Consider the following 15,736-nt stretch of genomic DNA (forward strand, 5'->3'; position numbering starts at 1 on the left):
ATGGAACTATTTTACATTAGCTCTGGTCTTTTCTGGATTTCGGAAACTGATTCCTGTTCATTGTTGTGGCCATTGATTAGTGGTATCCCCTCAGCATTCTGTTTTGTGCCTGCACTATTTATTATACACATGACCAGAGGTTTCTATTGTTTTGGGCTCAATACCATAGGTATGCTGATGACACCCAACTTTATATCTCCTTTCCTTCCAAATCCAAGGAAGCTGCTCTAATTCTAAACCAATTCAGAAGTCAGTAAAGTGTGGGGTGAGGCCCAACAAATGAAAGCTTGATCCAGAAGTATTCATGGTCAGCTGAAAGACAGATGAGGGATCAGGGACTCAAAATACATTGGGATAGGGTCAGAGTCACTTTTAAGATTCAGGTTGGTTATTTGGGTGGACTCCTGGATTGAGCCCTAGATCTGAAGGTCTAGATTCCAACAATATCCAAGAATGTAGGGTACACCTGATACTAGTTAGTGTGCATGCATTTTTTAAGTGCATGAAATGTTTTTTTTAAAAAGGGTAATATTTGCTTTGGACTGGGTACATAGAATGGTACTATTCAACATAGGTGGATGACATGTTAAAATCCTGGTGGCCAGAAAAGGTTTACTCACATCATTTTAAAAATTAGTTCTGCCTGGAGGTATAGCACTATAATACAGTTTTTTTAGTGAAGTGGTATTTCACTATTATTTCAATATTTTTTAACATTACAGCCAGTTGAATCTAATAGATTAGTTAAAACATTAATAGACATTAAAACATTATATTTAAAATAGCACCCACCACAAAGGTAACAATGAATAGGAACCAAGCTGTGATAGATTATGGTCTGGGAAAATAATAAGAATAAGAATAAGAATAAGAATAAGAAGAAGAAGAAGAAGAAGAAGAAGAAGAAGAAGAAGAAGAAGAAGAAGAAGAAGAAGAAGAAGAGGAGGAGGAGGAGGAGGAGGAGGAGGAGGAGGAGGAGGAGGAGGAGGAGGAGGAGGAGAAGCAAAAGCAGCAGCTTCCTGGATGGCAAGTATCTTCTGCACTTTAAATCATCCTATCAACCCCTAAAGGAATTGTTTCAGAATCAGACTCTTTGGATATTGTTTTCATTGATCTGACCTAAAGTTTGGAGGATGAATATGATGGTGTGGAGTTGTAATGAACTAAGCATCGTGGGGATGGGCATGGGCACTATTAAATAATTTAGAGGGGATAAAATGTGAATCAGAAGTCCAGCACCCCAATATTAGAGTGGCACAAAGTACTGAAGGGTCTGTTAGTTCCTTCTAAGAAACAAAGGAATGGAAGCACATAGGAATGATTACAGGAACAACTCTTGAGGTTTTCCTTAGCCACAAAAAAAAAGTGGCATGGGCACATTCTACAGGAATTGGTAGGCAAGTCAAGAGTTCCCTTATGGGAGAAGTAGAGGAGAAGAAGCGAGTTGTAATAAGCATTTTTCCTACTGTTTGTTTCTATGCATTTACTTTGTTGTGGATTAAAGTAGTGAATTTGTTTCAAATATGAGTAATTTAAATGCAGAAGCAGGAATGGGTACAAAAGTCACGACACTTAGAAAAATAATTTGTGTTTGTGATAGGGACTCAATGCCAAGGAATCACATGGACAGAAATAGCCGACTGCCCACAGAATGACCTTCCTTCATTGTGACATAGTACAGTCTTGCTCTCCCTTCTGCTCTTGATCATTTATTCCACTTCTGTAAAGTGGAGAAACCATGAAGACTATGGAGCTTGAAGATCTACAGAACAACTTTCTTTAGTTACCTCACCCTTCCTCTGTGCTCATAATTTTAAGTATTTGTTTACCAATGTTCTGCTAGTGCTCCCAAAGTGATGTACAATAAAAGAGATTTTAAAAAGGATCGAGCCAACCTGATATCCTTTGAGAGGGAGTTGTACAATTAAGGTACTGTATTACCCTATCTCATCTACTCACCAACCTAGCCTCTTGTGATGGTGGGACACATGGCAGTTCTTTTGATAATGACAGAGCCACTGCTGAAGATCTCCAGAAAGACTGAATAATAGCTCAACAGGAGAAGTTTGTTGGAAGACAGTGAGATGGAAAAAGTAATAATAATGTGATTTTCTGTCTAGCAATGCATTTTTATGTATTTATTTTGTGTTGAAACATCCCTTAGTTGTTCAGAATACAATATTGCCATTTTACGTTGTAGTTTATTGAATGTAGCTGACCAAACAACAGAACAGAAAATTATTTTGTACACTAGAAAACACTGCAATATTAGGTAACAATTAAAGGAATAAATTAAATAGTGCCAACATTTTGGATATGATTTTCTTGAAGAGTAAACAGGGGAAGATTTGATCTCATTGAGAAGGAAAGAAAAAGAAGCCCTTCTGCACGTGTGAAGGAAAATAAATCCTTATCTTTGGCTTTTAAAAAAAATCATTTAATTACATAATCATTAGTTAATATCCTGCACTTCCTGAACCTTGGTTTGCTGTATTTCTATGAATCTTTGCAGTATTCTGTTCTCATTGACAAATGTCAACCGCAAAACTTCTCTCCCTATTCAAAACTTTTTAAAAGCTACTTATATGCTACAAAGTACCTGTTACAGTAATTAAGGCCTTCAGATTTGAAAGCAGTTACCTGTCAGACTTGAAAGAAGCAAATGAAGACAGAATATATTAATGGCAGTTGTGCTGTACAGCAAACAAAGAACAGATCAAGAGCTCCCACCCCATGCAGAATATTACACACAACACTGTTTTGCTGAACAATAACTTCTATTTAAATCAAGAACAGAGTGATATACTCAGAGTTGCTAACTAAGCTGAAAACCAAAGAATTCCACAGCCTTAGAAAGTTTTCAAGAACAAATTACCTGAAAGAATTTTATATAGTTACCTGATAGGTGATGTGAACAAAAGGTGGCTCTTGAGAAGATGGATAGGTTAGAGATAACCTCTTCCCATTTTTTGTGAATTCTGTTAGTTCAACAAGTCGCAGTTGTAAGTCATTGAAACTGCCACACAAACGTTCCAAATTTCTGGATATCTGATTTGCTCCTTTTTCACTAGCTAAGGCATTGTTTTTAGGAGAACTTAAACTTTCTTGCATGTCTTTAGGAGAAACTGATCTACCTGAAAATCTAGTAGGTGTTCCAAGACCAAACAGAGCCACTGATCGATTAATTGGTTCAGTATCCAACATTTCTAGAGCAACGGATGGATCTCCAAAGAGTCTTCTCTCATCAAAATCACTCACACTGGATGATGAACTTTGCTCATAACTAGGACTCTTCACTTCTTCAAGCATGCGCCTCCTTCCGCTAGGCGACTGGATGACAGTGCTCCCTGGTATTAAAAGCCCCCGGCCTACAATGTGATCCTCTGAAGCAAGATTCTCAAAGTATTTTCTTTTCCCAGGAAGGTTCACCGAGGACTCAAAACTAAATGGCAGACTTCGAGCAGCATCATGTTTTGCTGTTGGCTTTTCTTCAAATGATAATTCCTTGATCATCAGGCGGATAATATATCTGTCTGAGTTAGAAGAGGGAATAAGTGCAGGATCGATGAACTTTTGCTTGCCAATCAAAATTAACAAGAGGTGATCCGTCAAAAAGGTTAACCCCTTGGGCCGCTCACTTTTCTCTAATTGGATTTGTTGAATGTTGGGCATGCAAGATGAGGTTACTGAATAGACCAAAACAATGTTACAAGTATTAGAAGCTATTGCCACAATTTGAGCTCTGAGGTCAAAGGCAATTATATCAGGGACCAAAATGCCTGGAATGCTGACTTTTCTGGTTGTGGTTACCTTTCCTTCAAATGTAACCAAGATCAAATGTGAAGAATCTTGTCCAGTTCCTCCTGAAGAATAATCTTTCCTTCTCAAAGGGATGAGGGGACTGGGGTCAGATCTCCGGTGGTTTGCAAGGATGTGGGTTAAATCAACTGGGCCTGATGAAGATGAGGCTACAGAATCAACGGTTACCGATTTCTCGGAATCTATAGACTTCCTTCTCAAATCCATTGAGTATTCCTCATCCCCAAGCACCAGTGTGGACTGTGAAGCCAGAGAACCTGTTTCAGTACCTGCTGGCAAGTCAAATGTAATACCTGCATTCAAGCCACATATCTTATCAAGGGGAAGTTCAGTAGCCACAGCAACCTGGAAATCCAGCGTGGCTTGGATAGCACAGATGTAGCCTCCAACGTCAAATATTGGGCAAAAGGAACAAGCATTTAAGGTCTTCTGAGCATCGTCCCATATGTAGGAATGAAGAGCACTGCTTATGGCAATGACCAGGCGGTTGCCATCCTTCGTCCAGCAAGCACAGTGGATGAGACCGCTGCTTTTGATATCCGCTTTAATCCTGGAGTTGTCGGAACGGACAGCATACAAAACAGAAGCATCCCTTTTGGTAAGTACTGATAAAATGTCCTTCTTTGGATGCCACACGCAGCCCTGAGGAAGCAATTGGAATGGCTCGCCCACTTCACAGGTCTGAGAAACCAGGAGCTTTTTCTTCTCCGAGGTATCGTGGCACAGCTGCCAGACACTAACGTGCTTCTTGTGCTGGATCGCAAGCAGAGCAGGTGTGTTGGCAGAAAGGCATGCGCTCCAGTAAAGCCCATGGACATGGTCGAACTGACCAATAACGATCGAGTCTCCAAACTTCAGCTCTTTGTTATGATAGTGCAAAGCAGTCAGGGCCACTTGCTTGCCATCTGTCCATGCAATCCCATGCACCGGGTGGATGGCCTGGTACAAAGCATTAAGACCTGTTCTCAGAAGTTTAGCTCTTCCTAGCTCCATCCTTGAGATCAGCTCCTAATGATGTTCACTCTGAAGGAGAAGCTCCATGGGATTCCTCAGAGCAGTTGGGCCAAGCAAGAAGAAGTCTGTCACTGAAGGCCAGCCTCCTTAAGGGTGACAGTTCCCCGCCCTCCCTTTTAACCACACAGCCTCCTTCACTGCCTACCTCTGATTCTGCTCTAAGTACGGATCTACGTCAAGGCGGCTCTTCGTATATTCTTTTCTCAGGAGGAGCTTTTCCCTTCCCATGTGATGTCTAATGAGGTTTAACTAATTAGTGTTCCTCTTTAAAGACATTTTCCTGGAAGCCTATTTTTAACTCTTAAGGGCCAGACTTGTATTTAAAAATAGCACTGTAATACCTTCCGTGAGAAAAGGCCTCTTCCTCACCAAATGGAGGAAAGTAGAGAGCAATTTCAGTTGTGGCATCAAATAATGACCTGACACTTCTTCTCTGACAGGCTTTGACAAAAAGGCTAAGGAGATTTAATCACAGCCCTGAAGAAGAAGGAAATGCTAGTAATACTCTGTTTTGTCAGCGCCTGAAGAGAAGCAATGAAAGTGACAGGAAAACAAAAGGAAAAACAATGCAAAATGCAACACACAGACACCACACACAGAGAGAAAAGGATTCTTTGGGGAGGGGTGGCACTCTGATGGATTCCAAGCACTTCTTCTCTTCCATTGACTGTATTTCCCTTATCCTCTTGTCCAAATGGCGAGCAACATGTAATAATTTTCCTTTTTTCCTTTCTAGAAAGAGAGTATCTGGATATCAACTTCACTTGGGAATAATGCCATCCTATCCCAAAGCACACCCTTTAACTCAAAGTATGTGTAGGCCACCTCCAATTATTCTGTGGAGGCAAGGATTTTTAGACCACTAAAAACCCAGAATGTAAACTGACTTCCAAGCCTGCATGGGCCTTCAACAGGCTGGTAGCAGCACAGACCTGAGGGATAGCACAGAAGTCAAATTCCAAAAGTCATGCCCAGGAATGCAAGCCAAGCTTCTCCCCCTAAAGCAAGTTTGAAAATGGGGGGGGGGGGGATGCATATTCAGTTTGGAGGTGGCAGGCTTCAGATTTCACCTCTGGTTATGTGGATTAGAATGTTTCTCCTAATCTTGTCAGACAGAGGGTGGCCTGTCATTCAGCAACTCCCTCATTCCATGGTTTATATCCAGTTACTCTGTGGTAAATTTAAGGAATGATGCCCATGGCCAAGAGCAATTTTACTTCAATAGTTTTTTATTTTAGAATCATAGAATCATTGAATAATGGAATTGGAAGGGGTCTATGAAGCCATGAAGTCCAACCAGCCATTCAGTGCAGGAATCTAAATCAAAGTAGATCTGACAGATGGTTGTCCAATCTTCTCCTAAATGCCTCCAGCATTGGAGTGTTCACCTCCTCCCAAGGTAATTGGTTCCATTGTCATACTGCTCTAACAGTTATAAAGTTTTTTTCTTATATTCAGTGTAAATCTGTTTTCCTGTAGCTTGAGCACATTATTACATGTCCTGCACTCTGGGATGATCAAGAACAGATCCTGCTCCTCCTCTGTATAATTACTTTTCTAGTATTTTAAAAGTGCTATCATAACTCCCCTCATTGTTCTTTTTTCAAGGCTAAATATGTCCGGTTCTTTCAAACTTTCCTCATAGGGCTGGGTTTCCTGTCTCCTTGTTATCCTTCTCTGAACTTGCTCCAATAAGCTATCATCCTTAAAGTGTGGTGTCCAGAATTGGACACAGTACTCTAGATAAGGCCTAACCAGTGCTGAATAGAGGGAGACTAGTACTTCACAAGATTTGGAGACTATTTCTCTTGATCCATCCTAAAATTACATTTGCCTTTTTTTTCTTTTGCAGCCACATCCCACTGTGGGCTCATATTCAGCTTTTGATCTACAATCATTCCAAGATCCTTCTCATTTGTAGTATCCCCCATCTTGTAGCTATGCATTTCTGTTTCTTTTCCCTAGGTAGAACTTTGCACTTATTCCTGTTAAATTTAATTCTGTTGTTTTCAGCCCAGTACTCAAGCCCATCAAGATCTTTTTGAATTTTGTTCCTGTCTTCCAAGGCAATTGCAATTCCACCCAATGTTGTATCATCTGCAAATTCTAAGTACTGTATTCCCTGCAGTCCCTCATCCAAGTCATTAATAAGAATGCTGAAGAGCTCCTGGGCCCAGGACTGAGGTACCCCACTTGTTCCCTTTTCTCATTTTCAGAAGGAATAATTAATAAACACCCCCTGAGTACAATCTGTAACCAACCACATATCCACCTGACAGTTGCTTTATCCTGCCCACACCTAGTTAGCTTGTTGATAGAATGTCATGGGGCACTTCGTCAAAGGCTTTGCTGAAGCCAAGATACTTCTTATATTTGTAAACTGAACTGAGAAGTTGAAGCAACTACTGGATTTGAAAATAGCATCTCAGCAATATGATTATAAACAAATACGAGTTTACTGGAAGAGTGAGGAATTTTTCTCATACCAAGAACCAAATTCAATTTGAGAGAGGCGGAGGAAAGGATGGTGCTGAAAATACCAACATAACGGACTTTACAGCATAATTTAGCTTCTAGTAATTAAGGTTTAGATGTATTTCAGCTTCTTAGAATGGGAGGAACCTAGGAGAACACTGAACAAAGGCATTGCAAGGAAGGGCATGTGGCAGTTGGAGGACCCACAGAGGGCTTGATTAGGGCTTCTGGGAAGGTTCAGAGGATGAGGGTCCCCACTCCTAGTTTAGGAGTTTTGCAGTGCATTGCTCATCTTCTGTGAAGAATTGTAGGGTATTAAGGGAAACAAAAACAATTTATGGAAGCGCTGTAGTTTTCAAAGGGCCATTTGTCTCTTGTCTACAACGTGCCCCTTTGCCTCCTCAAATTCCTTTCACTTTGTTGGTCCTCTGGGCTTTCCACATTTTGGATCTCAGCTGCTCTGCCTTCCACCTCTCCCAGACACACCTTTCTCACAAAAAGAAGTATGGACAACTAACTGTCTGTATTCTGGGGGCCAGCAAAACACTTAGTGGGCTGCATTGTGGGTGACACTGCTGACATCACTGCTGGACTGAATGTGGCAGCTGCCAGATTTCCCAGTGCATCTCAGGAGGAATTCTACTTCTATGTGGGCCAAACTATACAGTACAAGATTCAAGCTTTGCAAACAGAAGGTGGTAAAAATGTTACCCCTCAAGAGTTGTCTTCTTCCAGGGCCCCTATGTCTGTGCAATCACCTTGCAAATGTACCTCGCTCTTTACTCCCAATGACCAGTCGCCAAACAAAAACAACCTAATGTGCAGCTTGTGGAACTGCAGAAATCAAACATCCTTTACCTCCTCAGGAACCTCTGCTTCTAACTGTGAAGCTGGCATCTAGTGTAGTCTGACTCCAAGGTGCATAATGAAGGAAAGCAGGAAGGAGCCAAGAGGAGGATGGGCAGAAAATAGGGAACAAGCAACAGCTGTAAGGAGATGTTGCAGAGAGGTGGCTGGGGCACGTAGTGACAGTAGGGGGCAGCACAATGGGGGGGAATAAAAAAACACCCTTGAGGAGCCATCTGCAATACACAGGATGCATGTTGCACAGCCCTTTAAGCTTTCCTTACAGAAGCTCCAGCTGCTCCCATATGGCAGCTGGTCTTCACATTCTTGGACATTGCAGCAGCTGAAGCAGAAGTTCACGTGTGATATGCAGCAAACATTTTTGAACCTAACATATGAGACTTCGCGTCTCTGTCATTTGTTTTAGGAATTTATTTATATCCCGTTTGTATAACATTGATGCAAAATAACCAAAGCAGAGAACAAGAAATATCAATAAAGCAAAGAGATTTAAAATGATAGCAGTGAATTAAAACAAGATCACATTGCAGGAGACTGGAAGATTAAAAGAATAAATGAAGCAGTTGCAACAAGTACTGTATTTAAACAGCAGTTAAAGCTACAAAAGTTCACAACAGATCCCTGGTGTGACATGTATGTGGCTTGGAGGATTTTTTTTAAAATAAAGGAAGAACCTACCGCATTTCAATTTTTATTTGGAAGGAATGCTGAATAAAACCCGTTTTGACTGTGGATCAATTAACATGTTAGCATGACTTGTATGACTACCTCTTTGATTTAGGTGCCTCGAACAACTAAAGTAAAAACAGCCACTAGGTGGTGTCTCTGACAGTTTCCACAATACAACACCACAGTATAATAATCCCACTGTGCAAGGCAACTATCTCTCTCTGTGTGTTTGCATACAAAAAGCTTGTGAAGACAATAAATCAAAATTCATAGTTAGCACAGTGTTTAAATAAACATTATACTGTACTCAAGTTTCCTCAATGCAGCCTTGGCTTGTAAATTGAGGAAGACACTTTTCCCCTCAGAATGCCTTTCGCAGTTGGGCCTTGATCTCCATCTGATTAGGTAGGCAGGTCATCTTCTGAAGTACAAAATGGGGGCGGGGGGGGGAGTTTTTGACATAACAAATGCTAGCTGAATACGGCACATCGACCAAATCAAATGCAGTCACACTTGAAAACAAACAAACCATTTTGTTCAGCATTCCTCCCACCCACTAATTTTGTGCGTGTACAGAATGTGGGATCAAAACAGGGTCATTCTGCAGAAGGTCATACGTTGCTGTGTTGATACTTGGGAGACTTCTGGTATAAAAATTATTTTCTGAGCATGTTTATTGTGTTTTGGTGGTGTGTCGTAGACTAGAGACACTGGGAAAAGCCCAACCAAAATAGGAGAAACTACCAGTTTCTTCCCTTGAGTATTATATAGCAAAAGTAAATGACTAAGTCTTTCAATCTCAGCTGATCCAGAAATGGAGACACACAGATAGTACAGTTGTCTTTTGACTATGGACGAGTACTGTATACTGTAGTATTTCTGGCTGTGGCAGTGGGTAGGAAGCTGTTTATCTGAAAGTGCCCTCAATCCAACTGATCCTGCATGTAGGAAGCTGTCAAGCCAACACTGCCATGGAACTGCAGATGGATCTGCAAGGCCTGTCTGCACTACAGAACAATATAGTGCTCAGTCTATCTATTCAGAATTGTATTTCGAGAGAGTGCACAAGAACTCTCTAGCAGCCTGAGAGCCACTGTGGTGTAGTGGACTAAGAGTATTGGACTAAGACTCAGGGGACCAGCTTGGTTATGAAACCTACTGTGTGGCCTTGGGCCACTCAGTTGTTCAGCCTGACCTACCTTGAAGAATGCTGTGGCGATAAAGGTTGGGAGAGTACCAATGTTTGTCAGTTTGAGTTCACTGAAGGAAAGGTGGGGTATAAAGGGGGGAAAACAGATTAATTAACAACAACCTTACCAAACCATAAAGCCCCGGATCTCTCAGGATGGAGCTCTGTCAGTTAAAGTGGCACCAAACACATTTCTTTGTTTTTTTAAAAAAATGGTATTCTGAGTTTAAAAAATCTCTTTCCTTAAGACTTGTACAAATTCACTTTCAAAAAGCATGAAACTGTCTTTTAAGTTTCCCAGTCAGAGGGTTAGAGTAGGTCAATATACTGTGGTGCCTCACTTAGCGATTGCTTCATTTAACGACGAAATCGCTTAGTAACAACTTTTTTGGAGCATTTTTACGCTTCGTTTAACAATGATCCCTATGGGTGATTTTCGCTTAGCGATGGTTGGGACCATACTTCACATAGCGATTAAATTTTGGGTCCCCTGTTTCGCTTAACAATGGTTTAAACAGCCTCATGTTTGCTGTGATGGCATTCCAGTTGAACTATTTAAAATTTTAAAACATTGATGCTGTTAAGGTGCTACATTCAATATGCCATCAAGTTTGGAAAACTCAGCAGTGGCCAGAGGATTGGGAAAGATCAGTCTACATCCCAATCCCAAAGAAGGGCAGTGCAACTACTGTACTGTACAATTGCACTCATTCCACAAGCTAGCAAGGTTATGCTCAAAATCCTCCAAGGTAGGCTTCAGCAGTATGTGGACCGAGAACTCCCAGAAGTACAAGCTGGATTTCAAAGAGGCAAAGGAAATCAAAACCAAATTGCTAACATGTGCTGGATTATGGAGAAAGCCAGAGAGTTCCATAAAAACATCTACTTTTGATTCATTGACTACACAAAAGCCTTTGACTGTGTGGACCACAACAAACTATGGCAAGAAATGGGAGTGCCTGACCACCTTATCTATCTTCTGAGAAATCTATACGTGGGACAGGAAGCAACAGTTAGAACTAGATATGGATCAACTGATTGGTTCAAAACTGGGAAAGGAGTATGAGGCTGTACAGTCAACCCTCAACTTGCGAACGGCCCCACATATGAACTTTTCAATTTACGAACGGCTCCGTTCGCAAAAATTGGCATTGACTTGCAAACGGAGCCTCGACCTACAAACGAGGTTGAGGCTCTGTTCGCAAGTCAATGCCATTTTTTTGCGAACGGAGCCGTTCGCCTCTGAAGCACTCAAAGGGCTTTCTCCCAACATCAGAGGAAGCCCTTTGAAAGCTCCAAAGCCGAAAAGGCAAGGAGAAAAGGCGGGCAATTCAAATCTCCCTCCCTTTCTCCCTGCCTTTTTGGCTTCAGAGCTTTCAAAGGGCTTCCTCTGATGTCGGGGGAAAGCGCTTTGAGAGCTCCAAAGCCGCCGATCGTGGCAGCAGGGACCCCCAGGGAGGTCTCCCCCACGGTGGCTGGAATGGACTAACGGGGTTTCAATGCATTCTTATGGGGAATGGGAAATCAACTTATGAACTTTTCAACTCACGAATGCTGTTCCGGAACGGATTAAGTTCATAAGTTGAGGATTGACTGTATATTGTCCCCCTGCTTATTTATATTATATGCAGAATATATCATGCGAAAGGCTGGACTGAATGAATCCCAAGCCGGAATTAAGACTGCTGGAAGAAATATCAACAACCTGAGACATGCAGATGATACCACTCTGATGGCAGAAAGTGAGGAGGAATTAAAGAACCTATTAATGAGGGTGAAACAGGAGAGTGCAAAAAATGGTCTGAAGCTCAACATCAAAAAAACTAAGATAATGACCACTGGTCCCATCACCTCCTGGCAAATAGAAGGGGAAGATATGGAGGCAGTGGCAGATTTTACTTTCTTGGGCTCCATGATCACTGCAGATGGTGACAGCAGCCATGAAATTAAAAGACCCCTGCTTCTTGGGAGGAAAGCAATGACAAACCAAGACAGCATCCTAAAGCAGAGACATTACCTTGCCGACAAAGGTCCGCATAGTTAAAGCTATGGTTTTCCCAGTTTTTCCAGTAGCGATGTATGGAAGTGAGAGCTGGACCATAAAGAAGGCTGACCTCCGAAGAATTTATGCTTTTGAATTGTGGTGCTGGAGGAGACACTTGAGAGTCCCCTGGACTGCAAGGAGAACCAACCTATCTGTTCTGAAGGAAATCAACTCTGAGTGATCACTGGAAGGGCAGATCCTGAAGCCGAGGCTCCAATACTTTGGCCATCTCATGAGAAGAGAAGAGACCCTGGAAAAGCCCCTGATGTTGGGAAAGTGTGAAGGCAAGAGGAGAAGGGGACGACAGAGGATGAGATGGTTGGACAGTGTCATTGAAGCTACCAACATGAATTTGACCCAACTCTGAGAGGCAGTGGAAGACAGGAGGGCCTAGCATGCTCTGGTCCATGGGGTCACGAAGAGTCAGACATGACTTAATGACTAAATAGCAACATTCATTCATTCATTTATTCTTAGAAGGATGAATGATTGTGTTTAAAATAAAATACTGCTCATATAAATTCATGTTAGGTCAACTTTCACTGGGGGCAGAATGAGTGCAAAGCAGAACTTTCAGTCTTTTGTAAAAATACATAATAAATACACAATAAAACAGTGTTAGAAATACTTTAAGATACCCAGTGAAACATAGTGGATAGAGTGATGGATGGGCAAGGAATAAGGAGACACAGGTTCAAATTCCTGCCTGGCCATAGGAACTCAGTGAGGGATTGTATCTGGTAAAACCATTCTTAAATTTCTCACATATTTTGGAACCCATAACAGGACCACTATAAGTTGACTCCAATTTGGCAGCACAGAACACACATACGGGAATTAAAAGAAATTTGATTTGTGATTTAAAGAAATTAAATTCTTATATGTGCCTAAAAGTGTCCTTATTTTAGGAAAAAAATCTGCCGTATATGCATTTCAGTCCTGTAACTCCACTTTTTGAGAATCTTTAGTTATATGACATTCAGACTGAAGGTGAAACAGTGTTTCTTAAACAATTGCTGTTAACTTACTCTATTAGTAACTGAACACTCCCATCTTTCATGCAGTTTTGCTTTGCTTTGTGTTTTTTTCAACAGTGAACACCAGTAATTTTTAGATTTTTCAACGTCATACACCCTTTTTTAAAGAAAGCCTTATGCAGAAAATTCAGTGCAAAATTAAAAATGAAACAAAAGCTTAGTGAAAAATTAGTTTAAATTAAAACTAGGTAAAAATTGGGGGTTTTTTTTGTCACAAAACATAATAAAAATGTAACTTCTAAGAAATAGCAGATGCAATAATCAGTCTTGCATATTCCCTGGAATATTTTTCTTTCCCTCAGTTTGGAAACCAACCATTTAAAGGCATTGCATCATATCTGGAACTGCAGAGTGCTGTAAGCAGTTTTTCTCAACATCCTTTGTACTGACTGGAATTTTAAAAGGCAGCAATAAGTAATGGTGTTGCCATTATTGTAAGATATAAAAAGGGAAGGCAGCCTTAGGGGTCATTGAAAAGGTGAGTGGTGATCATGCCAAGCAGGTATGGGTCAAAGATAGGGATTACAATCCTGATCCCACCCACCAATAGCATGTGGCTGCCAGAAGACTGTCTCCTGATCCCCAGGAGACCAGCAATGCTTGATTTACTGTAACTCAAATCCAGGCTTCCCCGTTTTTTGCTAACGTGAAGTGCAGGAATAGGGAATCTAGAGCTACTTGTTTGCCCGCTGATTAGGCCCATGCACTCCAGTAAAGGCTTCACTTTCAGCTTTTAGAACTGTTTAGTCAACATGCAGATGAAGGTGAAGAAAGACCAGGTAATGGGCGTAGCACTGTGTACGCACTAGACCACTGCACAAGTCTGTAAACTAGCAAAAGGGAGTGGAGCGAACTATCAATACTGTGTCACAGTTCTCCTGGATGGGTTTACACTCCCTCTGAAAAGATAGGTGTGGCAGCTTGGGGCTGCTCTTGCATTCCTCTCTGAGCCTGGATCTCCAGGTTTTGATAGTGGCCAAGAGTCCCTTTGCAAAATTAAAATTAGTGCACCAGCTGCACTTGTGCCTGGTGAGGTCTGATCTAGCCACAGTGACACATGCCTTAGCTACATCCCAGCTGAATTGCTCTAACATGTTCTACGTGGGGCTGCTTCTGGAAATTGTCTGGAAACTTCAGTGGGTCCAAAATGCAGCAGCCAGATTGCTAACTCGGTCTGGTCACAGGGATCTCATAACCCTGCTGTTACGACAGCTCCACTAGCTGCCAATCTGTTTCCAGACATAATTCAAAGTGTTTGTTCTAATCTATAAAGCAGTGGTCTCCAACGTTTTTGACACCATGAACCAGTTTAGTGTGCATGCAGGGGGCTGTGTGTCTCTCTCTGTGTGTTTGCATGTAGGGGTACATCTGTGCATGCATGAGAGGGGGGTTGCGCCCATGTGTGGTGCGTGCGTGCGTGCATGGAGGTGTGTGCGTGCGTCTGTGCATGCAGGGGGCAGGAGATCTGTCTCTGTGGCCTGGTCCTGCCAAGGCCACAGACCAAGACCAGTCTGTGGCCCTGGGGGTTGGGGACCCCTGTTATAAAGCCCCAAACCATTTGGGCCCAAGGTATGTCAAGGACTACATCTCTCTTTATGAGCCTGCTTGGGTATTTAGATCATCAGGAGAGGCCTTTCTCTCAGTCCCTCCACTTTCAGAAGTGTGCCTGGTGGGGACACAAGGGAGGGCCTTCTCTGTTGCTGCTCCCTGACTTTAGAGCTCCCTCCCATTGGAGGCCAGCCTGGCCCCATCTTTGCTGTCCTTCCTCAAGCAGGCAAAGATCTTTCTCTTCAGGCAAACTTTCCCTCAGTGATTGGCTGCCTGAGTGGGGTTTTTTAATAGTCTGTTGTACCTTATTGCTTTGAATGTGTATTTGTGTTTATTTTGTTTATTTTATTTTAGTGTGGTTCTTGATCCTTTTTAGTATTTCTATACAGTACTTACAGGGGACAGATTGGATTTGTCTTCAGTGTGGAAGGGATTGTCACTCTCGAATTGGCCTCCTCAGCCACACTAGACGCTGTTCCAAGTCCTCCATACAGAGCACGTTACCATAGTCTCTCGAGACTGAACAATGCCTACACTTATTGTTTAAGCTTTAAATATTGTACTTTAATTGATTTAAGCTACCTTGGGTCCTTTTTAAGGAGAAAAGTGGGGTAAAAATACTTTAAATCACTCAATCAATCAAAGATATGAAAATCCCTAATTAGATTAATGTAAGATGGCCTACTCTTTCTATTCTATTTCACCTGTAAGGTGCTTTGTTATTTACTTGAGTCTTTAGATTGTTCCATTCTTGCTCCTGCTTTTATGTATTTTAAAAAATGTCCTGGCTGGTAGTGGCCCATACTGAAGTGCCTGACCAAGACCCCCTTAGGTTCAGTGGGGAATTCCTCGGACTCACTACCATCTTTATCTTACTAAAGTCATCCTGGAGGGAAGTTTTTTTTGGGGGGGGGGAAGGAGGGTTACTTACTGCCACTTTGAGACTTGCACATATCTTACAAGAGAAAGAGATAACGTGAAGATCCACTGTGGCCACTGTGCTCTAGGTTTCGATTTCTGATACGAAATCCAAGCTGAATTCTCCTATTTTTTTAAACACGTGGAATTATTATA

The 15,736-nt window shown here is 41.8% G+C and overlaps 1 protein-coding gene across 1 annotated transcript in view; it reads right to left on the minus strand.

Annotated features, from left to right (window-relative positions):
- The window catches only part of LOC110076141 (WD repeat and coiled-coil-containing protein), a 35,664-nt gene extending 21,185 nt beyond the window's left edge, over positions 1-14,479 (minus strand). The window contains exon 1 of the mRNA XM_073002280.2: positions 2,899-14,479. Coding sequence (XP_072858381.2) covers positions 2,899-4,812 — 1,914 coding nt within the window. The 5' untranslated portion in view covers positions 4,813-14,479. The remainder of the gene's footprint in view (positions 1-2,898) is intronic.
- Between the last annotated feature and the right edge of the window lie 1,257 nt (positions 14,480-15,736).

This window comes from Pogona vitticeps, chromosome 1, assembly GCF_051106095.1.
Source record: "Pogona vitticeps strain Pit_001003342236 chromosome 1, PviZW2.1, whole genome shotgun sequence".
NCBI lineage: Eukaryota > Metazoa > Chordata > Lepidosauria > Squamata > Agamidae > Pogona > Pogona vitticeps.